At 45.6% G+C, this 13,878-nt stretch overlaps 1 protein-coding gene across 2 annotated transcripts in view; it reads right to left on the bottom strand.

Moving 5' to 3' along the window:
- The window catches only part of LOC143845233 (cadherin-10), a 167,914-nt gene that overhangs the window by 108,103 nt on the left and 45,933 nt on the right, over nucleotides 1-13,878 (bottom strand). For both annotated transcript variants that reach the window (XM_077353460.1, XM_077353459.1), the window contains exon 2: nucleotides 10,097-10,466. In XM_077353460.1, coding sequence (XP_077209575.1) covers nucleotides 10,097-10,327 — 231 coding nt within the window. In that variant the 5' untranslated portion in view covers nucleotides 10,328-10,466. The remainder of the gene's footprint in view (nucleotides 1-10,096; nucleotides 10,467-13,878) is intronic.

The raw sequence follows: 13,878 nt of genomic DNA, 5'->3' as shown, positions 1-13,878 counted from the left end.
GGAGGCACAAAGTCCCCAATAGTGCTCCCCCCTGCCCCAAAAAGCCCCACAGAGACCTCTCTAGGCCTCAGTGGTCCTTCCTATGCTGGTGGGGGGAGAAGGCAGTCCCTGCCAGCTATCTCCACAATCTCCCCTCAGGGAGGGGAGGAGAGGAGGGGAGGGGAGGAGAGCAGGGGAGGAGAGCAGGGGAGTCCCCACCAGTGCTTCCCTCCACCCTGAAAAGGCCTGCCGTAGCCTCTCCAACCCTCAGCTGGCCTGCTCAGGGTGAGGGGGGGAGGCTAGTGCCCACTGTATTTTCCAGTACAACAGGCTTTTCCACTAGTTAAGACATAAAGCCTTCAAGACTCTATTGGTTGTTCCCCAATTGTTGTTCAAAACATTTATTTATTTATCATGTGGTATGTGTGTAATATAGCCAGGAGTTCCTAAAATTGTCTGGCTGCCAGACAATATAATGTCCCTGGTATTCCTTGGAGGCCATCCTTCCAAGCACCAGCCAAAGTCAACCCTGCTTAGCTTCTGAGATCTGATGGGGTCAGGCTTTCGAGGGCCTATTCTGCACACAATAGATAATGCACTTCCAATGCACTTTAGAAGTAGATTTTCCTGTTCCACGCAGGAAAATCCAGCTGCCAAAGCACATTGAAAGTGCATTATCCTTTGTGGGCGGAATGGGCCCTGGGCTTTGAAACAAACCCACTTTCAGCTCAGTTTTTAAATTTTATTTTAAGGAAGCTGAGAACGGGTCCAGAGTAATGACTGAAGAATGGAGTTTAGCTTCCAGCTTAGAGGTGTTAATCGGAATTGTTGATTATTAACACTGACTTTCACTTAGCAACAAGCAACGGCTGTCCTTGAGAATTTTGCCACTACCCACTCCCATGTTCCCTGAGTGCTAATGAATGAGAAATACTCAGCTTTCTTCCTTGAGCACTGGCACCTCATTATCTCCCTGATCTTTTTAATCATTTTCCCTCCAGTACATTCCATGGAGGGGAAACAAATCCAAGCACTTAAGTAGGATGCGGAACATGGATCTCCTTACAAAACATCTTATTTCTGGTTGAATTGCCCTCAAGGGCCCTTGGACCCATTGGCTCCCTTTTTCCAAAAAACATTGAGTCTCAATTTACATAAAAGAGGTACAGACTGGCTTTAATTCTGAAAGTTCTTAAGGGAGCTTGCATCTTGCTTGCACAAATGGAACTGAGATTACAGAACTCAACCGTTCTTTTGGGGATGTCTGGAGATCTCCTGGAATTGCAGCTCATCTCCAGAATATAGAGATTAGTTCCCATGGAGAAAATTGATGTTTTGGAGGGTGAACTCTATGGCATTGTACCCCACTGAAGTTCCTGTCCTCTCCAAACTCATCCCCAAATATCCTGGAGTTTCCCAACCTGGATCAATCAACCCCATGCCCCCTCCCCCTTTCATTGGCCATGGGGGGTGGGATTGGCAATTCTGGATTCTTTCTCTTTATGCCATAATACTCCTCAGGAGACATTCTGTTCTATTCACATGAACTGGGAGCCCACCTGGCCAGCAGTGGGGGATGAGGGGGAGGGTTGCCAGATTTAAGTTAGGAAATCCCTAGAGATTCAGGGATGGAGTCTGAGGAAGACAGAGAGCTGAATGGAGTCCAGTGCCACAGAGGCTGCCCTCCAAAGAAGCCATGTTGTCCCAGGAATCTGATCTCCATGGTCTGGAGATGAACTATAATTCTTAGGAATCCCTAGGACCCATTTGGGGGAAGGCTTCCCTACCCAATTCATGTGAACCAACATCCTCAAATATTATGCTTTCAATCCATATATCTGGCAGACTCTTAGTTCAAGTAGATGGAACAGAGCATCTGTAGGGTGCTTTAGCTCCATTTTCCTCGTAAAATGGAGATATTGTTCAGTAGGTGGACCATTGAGGCTGCAGTACTTTGGGTGTACCCGCTTGCTGTGTGTATTGCGTCACCTCATGGCCAACAGGGCACACTGGTGATGGAACATGGGTGCTCTGAAAGGCTGAATGGTGGCCGCTCATGACATTGTAAACACACACAATATGTTCCTGAACAGCCTTCAAATGTTGGCAGCTTTTAGAGCCCTCTCCACATGATGTTGCCTGCATCCCGAGGCTGTCCTGGAGCCAGGTTGAGATTTGGCCATTTTTAATTTGTGATTAAGGAGCCTCTTGTGGTGCAGAGTGGTAAGGCAGCAGACATGCAGTCTGAAAGCTCTGCCCATGAGGCTGGGAGTTCAATCTCAGCAGCCAGCTCAAGGTTGACAGCCTTCCATCCTTCTGAGGTCAGTAAAATGAGTACCAAGCTTGCTGGGGGATAAACGGTAATGACTGGGGAAGGCACTGGCAAACCACCCCGTATTGAGTCTGCCATGAAAACACTGAAGGGCGTCACCCCAAGGGTCAGGCATGACCCGGTGCTTGCACAGGGGATACCTTTACCTTTAATTTGTGATTTAAGCCAATCATTTACACAAAAATTCTTTTTTGGGCTTCAGTTACCTGTCCAGCCTTCTCACAACTGGGGTAGGCAAAAACAGCCCTATTTCAGTTTTCTGAAGGTGGGGAATGAACTGGGAAAGGGTGGGGCAGGCGGGGTGATCAAGCATCCTTCTCATGATCATACAGGGGTCTGAGCACTTTGCTTTTAAGCCATTTATTTACACAAAATGTCTTTTGGGGCTTCAGTCACCTGTCCACCCTTCTCCCAACTGGAGTAGGCAAAAACAGCCCTGTTTCAGTTTTCTAGACGTGTGGAAGGAGCTGGAAAAAAGGGGGGGGGGTGATCAGGCTGCCTTCTCCTGATCATACAAGAGTCTGAACACTCTGTTTTAAACCCAACCATTAGCACAAAATGGGGGTTTTTTTGGCTCCATGGACCATGTTCAGCATCTCAGAAATCCACCCAGACTGAAATAAATTACAAAAGAATGCAAATTCCTGAACGGGGAGGAATGCTGTATCATTTTGCTGTTTGTCCATAGCAACATGGTAGTGTTGATTTGTATTGAAAATGCATCTGTGTTGTGGCATTACCATGTAGCAATACCTAAGTGCCTTAAAAAAAATGGGGCAGGGAGGTGGCTTGCTGTGATTGACAAGCCAAGGCTTGTTTTCTCTTGCAGCCTCTTTAGAAGGTAAAAAGCTGTTATGGGCAGAGGGAAAACACAGGAGGGGTCTCCCTGTGAGGAGGGCTGCAAATGTGAGATTTACCATCCAGCGTTTGCAAGCAGGAAACTACTCGCATTTTACCCCTCTGTGCAGAAATGGTCTCTGCTTGCCACTCCAGAGATAGGCCACTGGTGTTCTTGCAACAACATTGTTAAAGAATGCATGTATATATGTATTAAGAGCCTCTTGTGACGCAGGGTGGTAAGGCAGCAGAAATGCTGTCTGAAGCTGTCTGCCCATGAGGCTGGGAGTTCAATCCCAGCAGCCGGCTCAAGGTTGACTCAGCCTTTCATCCTTCCGAGGTCGGTAAAATGAGTACCCAGCTTGCTGCTGGGGAGTAAATGGTAATGACTGGGGAAGGCACTGGCAAATCACCCCGTATTGAGTCTGCCATGAAAACGCTGGAGGGCATCACCCCAAGGGTCAGACATGACCCAGTGCTTGCACAGGGGATACCTTTACCTTTTATATATGTATTGGGGAGAATGTGTGTGGGTGTGTGTACATTTACATAGATAAATTAGGTATGATGGTTGCCAATCATCAGGTGATGGCTGGAGATCTTCTTGGTTTACAGCTGATTTTTGTATTGCATTTTATATCATGTATAATCTATTCTAACCAGTTCATTTTTTAAATTACTCTGACTGGTCTCTATGGCACTCCCCTCTTCAAGCCCTGCCCTCTTCAGGCTCCGCCCCCCAAATATGAGGCATTCCTCAACCTGGGGCTGATAATCGTAACCATGTACTTTGTCAATATAACCACAGAACAACAGTGTAAAGCAGGGAACAACTTTTAGGAGAGGAAGAAGAGTTGGAGGTTTTGTACCCTGTTTTTCTTTTTTTTAACTATCCAAAGGAGTCTTAAAGCAGCTTACAATTACCTACCCTTCCTCTCCCCACAACAGACTCCCTGTGAGGTGGGTGGGGCTGAGAGAGCTATGAGACAACTAGAATTGGCTCAAGTGTTACCCAGCTGCCTTCCTGTGGAGGAGTGGGGAATCAAACCAGCTCCTCTAGAACAGGGGTAGTCAACCTCTGGTCCTCCAGATGTTCATGGACTACAATTCCCATGAGCCCCTGCCAGCAAACGCTGGCAGGGTCTCCTGGGAATTGTAGTCCATGGACATCTGGAGGACCACAGGTTGACTACCCTTGTCCAGAATACAGGTCACAGCTCTTAACCACAACACCAAGCTGGCTTAGATAGGTAGACAGACAGACACAGACAGACAGATTTAGGTGAGTAGCTGGGTTGGTCTGAAGCAGCAGAATAACGTTTGAATTTAAGAGTACTGAAGCTGAATCTGTTCCACATAATATATTTCTGGTAAGGCCTTGGAGGAGGATTGTGCCTCATGGCTTAAATGCCACTCAGCGCTTAACACCCACTTAGGGTGGCTTTCCCCCGAGTGCCTCCTCCTCCAACCAGCTTGCTTGTCTGTCCAGCAGCCACCCCTAACCACCCTCTCCTCCTTCCACTTTCCTCCGAGGCTCGGAGGCTGCATATCCCTGCTGCATGAAAGCTGCCCCTGCCAGTGAGCTCCTTAACAGCAGTCTGTAGCCTTTCGAGTTGAAACAGGTCCTTGGCCCTTAGTTCAAAGTACACGTTTTGATGTATATGGGCACTTTTTTCAAATACATAGACAGAGACAAAGCCCAATAGGGATGATTAACTCTTCCGTATTCTATGGTCAAAGAAGGCCGTAGTGGTCTCATTTCACTGAGATCAAGAATGATAGATCCAGATCTTTATATAGAAGCTCCCCTCCCATATTTATGACTTTAAATATATGCAGGGAGACCTTGTATATACATCTGAAGTACTCCATAAATTGATTTTTCATAAACTTCCTTCATCCAAAAAACAAAATGATTTTTCTATTGTATTCAGTCTATCTGAATTAATCAGACATATGTAATCTGGCATGTAACATTTCATTACATGAGGTTATTTGAGCTGAGAGTTTGCTCTGGAGCAAGGCAACAGAAAGTAATGTGGATATTCATTCAGGGTAATGTGGCATAAATCAAATGTTTTGGGAGCCAGAATCTATTAGGGCTTATAGTAAACTCTTTAATTTTTATGTTTTGCTCCTTCTGCTACTTATTCATAGATGCAGAAATACCATGGTAATTAGTAATGGAGGGGAACTGCAGAAAGAAGGAGAGATCATCTCTTTCAAATGCCAGATTTTCAATGTGCATGAATAACCCCAACTAGGAAATTTGCACATGACATTCTGCAATCTAGCGTCCCAGTACACAACACACTTACTTGGAAGTGGTCCATGGATTGCAACCAATTTCCCCTCTATTGTGTTCCGCACCAAGTAGAGCAGTTCACATCCTGAGTGGAATAGAACTGCTGTAATCTTAAAATGGGCAATGGTCAGGGCAAGACCCACCCCCCATGGCTCCAGATTGTTGCTAAATGGTTTTTCCAGTGTTAATGAGCAGTTGCTCATACACCCAGCATAGAGGAAATACTGATATGTGACCTAATGTTCTTCCAAGTGAGCTTGAACCAGGCTGAATAAGTGAAAATGTACTCAAATTTAGACACCATCAGAACAAGACACTTCCTGAACAGAGACTTCTCTGAGAACATTAGCCAGAACACTACTCTATTTCGATGATCACTTTATTTTTATTGTATTTATATTTGGATTTATCCCTGCCACTCGTGAAACCAGTCTGGCTGCTGGCGGTTTACAGTAAAATAATAAAAGGAGTAGAGTACAATATGATAAAAATACAACAGAATCCCCAAAAGTAAAACAGCGATAAACAATTGACAACAATAAACACTGATTGTGGGAAAACAGTGTAACCCCCCCCCCCCTCAATCAGTCCCCAATAGCCACCTTCATCCTCAAAAGCTATGCCCAGTTGTCAAAGGCCATGCTTCTACAAACCTCTACAGGGGCCTATATAGGGAGGGACCTGATCTTCCTGGCCTGGCCTCAATCAAATGCCTGATGGAAGAGCTCTGTCTTGCATGACAGCTCCATCAGGGCCCTCATCTCTTCCGAGAGCTTATACCATCAGGTCGGGGCCAGGACCAAAAAGGCCTTGGCCCTGGCCAAGACCAGTCAAGGCTTCTGGGGACTAGGAATTACCAGCAAAATCATACCCACAAAGTGCCTTGTTTGGGGCATAAGGAGACAAGTGGTCCCTCAGATAAGCAGGGCCCAGGGTGCAGATGGCCTTAAAGGTATGAACCAAAACCTTGAACCTGATCTGGAATCCAATTGACAACCATTGCAGCTGCCTCAACATAGGCTGAACATGCAACTTCCAAGATGATCTTGTAAAGACCCTAGCAGCCACATTTTGTTCCAACCGCAATTTCTGGGTCAGGGATAGGGGGAGGCTCACATAGAGTTTAATCTGGAAGTGACCATTGCATGGATCACTGTGGCCAAATGTTCAGGGGCCAAGTAGGGCACTAGTAGCCTTGCTTAGCGAAGATGGTAAAATGCCATTTGGGCTACCTTTGTGATCTGAGCCTTGATAGATAAGGAGGCATCAAAAATCACCCCAAAATTCCTTGCTGCAGGCACAGCCGTTACCAGCACTGCATCCAGGCAGGGAATGTACACTTACTGATCCGTAGTCGTCCACATCAAATGCAGCCAACAGATCGAAAAGTTTGAGGATAGCTGAACCACCTCGATCCAGCTGGTACTGGAGATCATTTATCAACCAGTGCCATGCCGTATACACCCCGTGGCCAGGATGGACGCCTGACTGGTATTCCCCAAATTTCCTCCAAGAAAGCCAGGAGCTGATTCACAGTGGCGCTCTCAACTACTTTGATTAAAAACGCTAGATGTGATACCAGGTGGTAGCTGGTGGGGTCCCATGAATCCAGCAGTGTTTTTTTCAGGAGAGGGTGTTCCACTGCCTCCTTCAGCCCTTCAGGGAACTCTGCTGATGTCAGAGAGAGGTTCACAATATCTCTCAAAGGGCCTCCAATCTGTCGGTCACCCGATTTGTGCAGCCATGATGGCCAGGGATCCAGATGGCAAGTTGTTGCCCTCATCAACCACAGCAACGTGTCCAGTTTGGATAAAGAGAGCTGCTTGAAGCCATCAAACATCATCTCCCATGATGGCCACGGAGCTTCTAGTTCATGTTCTGTATCAAATGTGGCTGGAAGGTTCTGGCAAAGCGACAAGACTTTATCTGCAAAGAGGCTTGCCAATGCCTCAAAGCGCAAGTCCAATTTACTATTAATTAGGCACCCTACTAAGAGGGCAGTAAGAGATTGAACTATCCTAAATTGGGCCAGGTGATTTGAGATGGTTATGGCTTAGTGGTAGGACGACTGCTTTTCATGCAAATAGTCCCTGGTTCATTCTCTGGTATGGTGTTTGAATATATAAATATGGTGTGTGTGGGGCGCTCTCTAGCCCCTCCTAGGAACTGGCCCTTCTCGGCCGTGTTGACAGGGGGCCCTCACCACAAGATACCAGGAAAACAAGCCAATCTTCTGTAGCTAACTTCTTTAGTCTCCCAACTTCTGCATACAGTCACTGTGCTCCGACCCAACAACCAGCCCTGCTACCTCTGCTCCTTATATTCTCCCATGTGTCTCCACCACCAACTATATAAGCTTCCCACCTACACCCTTCCAGCCCCCCTTCTCTGGATCTTCAGTGTCTCGACTCTTCTTCTTCACAGCCGGTAAGTTCTCTCTTTCAGGTTCCTTCATTCCCGTATCCTCGGTCGGGCCCTTCCCTGGGATGTGTGAGTGGGGAGGTTCAAGTTACCATTCTCCCCCTCCACGCACCTCCCACGGGCTGTCCAGGAATATTCTTCTTTACTCTGCGGCCCCCTTGCCGCCTTCTCCACTCCCAGGTAAGTGTCTCTTTCCTGTTCCTCCCCCTTAGGCTCCAGTCCCCAAGCCCCAAGTCCAGGCGGGCTCCTAAACCCCTGGGTCTCTTGAGCTGGTCGCAAACAGCCCCGGGGCTCCCAAGGGTTCTCCCCGCCCCCGCCCCAGTCCCAGCTTGCATGGCTGTTTTCTGCACCGTTCGTGTCAGCGTCTTTCTCAGCCGTTCCTGGTGAGTCTCGGTTTGTGTGGCCATTTGCCGCGTGGCTTGGGTCCGCAGCCTTCTTGGTCTCGCCGGCTATGCCCAGCCTGCCCAGACAGTGTGTATGTTTTATTCCATAAGAACATAAGAAAATCCCTGATGGATCAGACCAATGGTCCTTCAACTCCATATATCAGTGGTCCCCAACCTTTTTATCACCGGGGACCGGTCAACGCTTGACAATTTTATCGAGGCAGGGAGACGTAGTCTATTGCTAAGGGAACGTCACTGCCGCCTGAGCCCCTGCTCTATTTGCTTTCCCACCAGCGCCCCTGACTTCCTGCCACCTGCCAGGGGGCGCTGCCAGCAGCAGCTGCACAGTGCCACACCGAGGGGGAGCCCCAGCCATGGTGGCCACTGAAGAGCACCAAAGGTGAGCCGGTGGCAGAGTGGCAGGGCAACCCCCACGGCAGCAGCCAAGGAGGGAGGATGAGGAGGAGTGTGGCCCGGTACCGACTGATCTACGGAATGGTCCCAGTCCCTAGACCAGGGGTTGGGGACCACTGCCATATATGACAAAAGCATAAATCATTGTTTTGACATGAGTATTCAGAGGATTAGTGTCTCTGACGCTGATTCCTCACAGGCAGAAAAAGCCAAGAGGGAGCTCATATGGGAGTGGGGTTAATTTCTGTTTTTATATAATGCAGCCACCAAGCTGTCCTCCTCCTGGGCCTGGAATGTGTTACACCACCATTGCCTTGCTTTAAGGGAATGGGAATATTTTCTGCATTCCTTTAATCATTGTGCCATCTAACCTAGGTCTTGGGAATATATTAGATGCTTAAGCTAGGTTTTATAAAATTAATTTTATTTTACATACAAACAAATGTCACAACAAAACAAAACCATCCATTGACTTGAATCAGATACAGAGTGAACACCACCTAATCGTGGCTTTTCTCCAACCCAGTAAAGAGAACACACACACCGTCAAACATGAACATACATGAATATCATTCTGAATAACAATAAAACAAGACAAAGGAAAAAGAAAAAAGAGGGGGGAGATCCCTTCAAAATTGACCATCAATTCAGATAATTTCATTAGATTTACTTCTAAGGGATAACTTCCATCAATATAACTGGAATCTCCATCTAATCAAAGAACATTTTAAAATGACCAGGTTTCTGTAAATTGCATCAAATAAATCATAAAAATATTTTAAAATATCTTAAGATCATCTTTATTTTTCTCTCCTGAATTAATATAGTGTTAATTTCTCAAGGGCTGCTTGATTTCCGAAAAATTGCTATAACTGGACAGCACCACCACGTATGCATAAACATCCCTACCTTCACCACAGCTTCTCTATTATTCTCTATTTTCATTACATGGTCTTTCCTTCCTGGAGTAAATACCACCTTTGAGACATCTTTTATCCTTAAGGGATCTATTAAAGCCATAAGACTCATTTCTGAAATTAACCACCTATTTGTCATATAATGCTGAAATTCCTTTCCCGCCACCTTTGTTAGTAAGTGTCACTCTCTCCTATGGCGACAGGGTCAAGACTGCAAGGGAAAGGAGATTTTTGGTTCCAGAGTCATGTGCACAAATAGGACAAGCAATGCAGAGGGAAGATGTTTTTAGCCCAAGAGGAGCTTTTTGAACTTTTAAAATACAATAATGTAGTTAGATAGATAGATAGATAGATAGATAGATAGATAGATAGATAGATAGATAGATAGATAGATAGATAGATAGATAGATAGATAGATAGATAGATAGATAGATAGATAGATAGATAGATAGATAGATAGATAGATAGATAGATAGATAGATAATCATTGCAACACAAGACATACCTTGCCGACATATTGATAATCCGACCCAGTATATTCCTCCAGCAAGAAAAACTGGTTCCACATCCAGCCACGTTTCTGGCGGTGCAGTGCTTTCCCATCACTTCCTGCTCCACGGGTGATAAAGTTCTTTGGCTGGTGGTCCGTAGTCCTGGTGAACACCATTGCAGTCAAACAGGGGTGCAGCAGGCACACCCAGAGGAGCACTAGCAGCAGGACCTGTTTTATTACCATCGTTCTTCACTTATGACGGCCCTTTCCAATGCAGGGTCAGTAACACTTTGCCGTAGAATATGCTGGCGGTACCACTTCAGCGGCACGCGCATCCGAGTGCTTTGCGACAGCTCGCCTTTTGTCTATGCATTTCTGAAACCTTAAAAGACAAGAAGAAAAAAAACAATGTGTAAACATATGTACACATCTATAATTGCAACCTGGGGGTGGGGGGGAGCTTGCTTTTTTGTCGGCATTCAATTTCACATTGTTGTTGGCAGCGTAGCTGCAAAATCTTACAGCAAATTGGTTATTTCCCCCTGAGCATAAAAACAAACAGCTGATGTGGCAACTATAAAGGTTATCTAGGAACTGCCAACTAATCCGAAGTTTGCAAAATGCGTTTGGCAGCTTACTGGAACAGGAGATCCCAGGAGGAGGGGGGGGGATGAATTGCATAGATAAATATTCATCCCCCCATAGGATCACCCCCTTCCTTTATCTTCTGAATTTAAGATTTCTGAGAACATTCATGAAAGGAGAGCCACAGATTCATACCACAGCCACTTACATATTAAATACTACAGTCTTGACTTGAAATACTTTCTGCCTGATTTGACGTACAAGTAACTGTGTGTTTTATTAATCTTGTTACCAAGGGGCATGTAAAGGCTAATGCAAAGGCAGTTTTCAAAACCACAGAAATCGTGGAAACCCAGATCCCTCCTGGGTGCTTTAAATGGCAAAAGAGGACATCACATGCCTCAGAAGAAATGCAACATGACAAGAAGCAAACTTGCTGATAAAGTTCCTAAGATGCAGGGTTCTTCAGCCAGAACTGTTGTAAGCTGGGAGAATCAGCGGCTGAACTTCAAATGTCTTGCTCGTTTACTAATTAGTCAAACCTGATCCCCTTTGCATTCAAACTCATCAACTCCTGCTCAATGCCATGGTCAGTGTAGGATCACAGTCAACTGCAACCCTACCTGGCTCTGAGGCACAGCTGACCATTTTGCCAGGATCAGCCCTTGACCTTCAGTCACTGCCAACAGTCTCAGAAGCACCAGAACTGCAGGGGCTCATGGGAATTGTAGTCCATGAAAATCTGGAGGACCACAGGTTGACTACCCCTGGTCTAGACTACATTTGGGACATTCGTGGAGTATCTTTTTAAAAAATCCAATTTAAATCATTCCATTGTGAAATACAGAACACCCAATAATAATGTAACTTTGTAGGAGATTTCAATGGATAACAGGTAGAATATTCTAGCAATGAGCAGTTGAGACCACAGGGCCTTCATGTCCACCTTCTGTAGATATTTGGTTCTTTTGAAGAAATGAACAAATAGCAGGAACACTCCGCAGTTGCAAGTTTGAGGACACAACTTGTATCTAATGCGGATCAGAATATTATTTGTTATCTATTTATTATTTGTATTTATTATCTACTGCTACCTCACAGCATCTCACAGTGGGTTACAAAAAAATGATAAGAAGCCCAATTACATATAAACCAAATTAAAACATATAAAACCCATTAATTCTAATATTAATTAGAAATTACTGCTATTTCAAATGATTGCATGTTTTCATTAATATACCCTATTTTAGCTCTTAAGAATTTGTCTGTTGTACTCCTTTGTGTTTATAGTTCTTGCCATACCCTTAGATCTCCCTGTCTGGTTGCAACGTGATACTATTCAGATAAAATGGGGCAGTAAGAATTCAGGCAGTAAACCTGAATTGAGTCAATGTAAAAGATTGTCTGGTTTTATGGATCACTTGGTCCAACTCCCTAACCATAATAAACAATATGACTGCTTCCATATCTGGACTGCACTTGCTTCACTCTTACATTGACTAAATAACTCATCTGAATTGTGTCATACTTTTGGCCTGATCCAACAGGGCTCCTCTTGGCATATGAAGGTTACCTTCCAGCCTTTGCCCAACTTCTCCTTCTCCATCCCTCCTTCAAATCTTTCCTAAGATTCTCACATCAGGACACTTTTTGCATGATTAACAAACATGAGTGGTAGGAAAAACCTACCGGCTAATGTATGACTTTGAAGATAACTGTTTCCTGGGTGAGATCTTGGTTTCCAAGGTACACAAGAGAACAATGGAAAGAACAGGGTGGGCCATTAGGGAGGGCTGGCCTGTAACCCATTTGCAGAGGCTTTGTCATACCATTTTTGGCCCTGACCCACAAGTTAGAAAACACTGACCTACCTAACATCTCAGTGCCAAACATCTGTTCAGTGGGACAGATGTTTGTGTGCTTCAATATACACAACGCAGTGTTGCACACACAGAACCCTGTGAATGTGGGGACAACGATTATACTTGTGGGAAATATTTCACTCCCAGACAATTTACCAATGTGTGTTGGGGTTACCAGGTCCCTCTTAGCCATTGACAAGGACTAGGAGGGTCAGGTTGCCAGATCAAGATTGGAAATCTCCTGGAGATGTGGGGATGGATCCTGGGGAGGATGAGGTGCAGTGCCATAGAATCTAACCTCTGAAGCATCTTTCTCCAGGGAAAGTGACCTCTGTAGCCTGGAACCATTATTCCAGGTGATCCCAAGGCTCCACCTGGAGGAAGGCATCCCTAATTTTTAAAGGTAAAGGTAAAAGAATCCCTGGTGCAAGCACCGAGTCATGTCTGACCCTTGGGGTGACGCCCTCCAGTGTTTTCATGGCAGACTCAATACGGGGTGGTTTGCCAGTGCCTTCCCCAGTCATTACCGTTTTACCCCCCAGCAAGCTGGGTACTCATTTTACCAACCTCGGAAGGATGGAAGTCTGAGTCAACCCTGAGCCGGCTGCTGGGATTGAACTCCCAGCCTCATGGTCAGAGATTCAGACAGCAGGTCACTGCCTTACCACTCTGCGCCACAAGAGGCTCTCTCTAATGTATAGGAGAAAGAATATGTTTCTGTTCTTCATCTATTTAGCCCCTCAAATCTTGAATTATATGGAAGTAGAACATGGAGCAAAAAAGATACCATTCATGGCATTCTCAATAGATACTTTCCCCCTTGTCTTTATTGACTGGAAGACTTGGATACCTGCATATAAGAGAGAGTTTCTACACAGATCTTCCTCCCTCCCCCCCTCCCTCCCCCCATCCCTCTACACACACGCACGCACACACACACACGCACACTCCTGGTCACATAGGCATGTATATGCTGCTCTTTGCACATCCCCATTCGATGTCGGAATGTTGTTAAATTTCTCTGGGGAAATAATTCTTCAATGTTAGCATTTGTTATTGAATTTCCTTCTTGTTAAATTAGGTCAGTGGAATGAAAGATTGGATGGAATTTGTTGAAGTTACAAAACTAGCTAATGTACACTGGCTTGGCAGGCGAGGCAGTTTAATGGATTGCATGAGAGAGCACTCTTCGCTCCTTCCCCGCTCCCTCCCCTCCTTCCCAGCCTTCTGCTTGACTGCCATTTGCTATCTGAAGGGCTGGGACCTCGATCGCAGCGCTGAATCCAATAGTATCTTCTTTTTTTGTGCATGAAAAATCCCTAATAACTAGGACCAGAGGAGTCCTTA

Source organism: Paroedura picta, chromosome 9 (genome assembly GCF_049243985.1).
Source record: "Paroedura picta isolate Pp20150507F chromosome 9, Ppicta_v3.0, whole genome shotgun sequence".
In the NCBI taxonomy this organism is placed as follows: domain Eukaryota; kingdom Metazoa; phylum Chordata; class Lepidosauria; order Squamata; family Gekkonidae; genus Paroedura; species Paroedura picta.
Note: the sequence above shows the minus strand (reverse complement) of the source record. Positions and strands in the feature narration are given on the sequence as shown.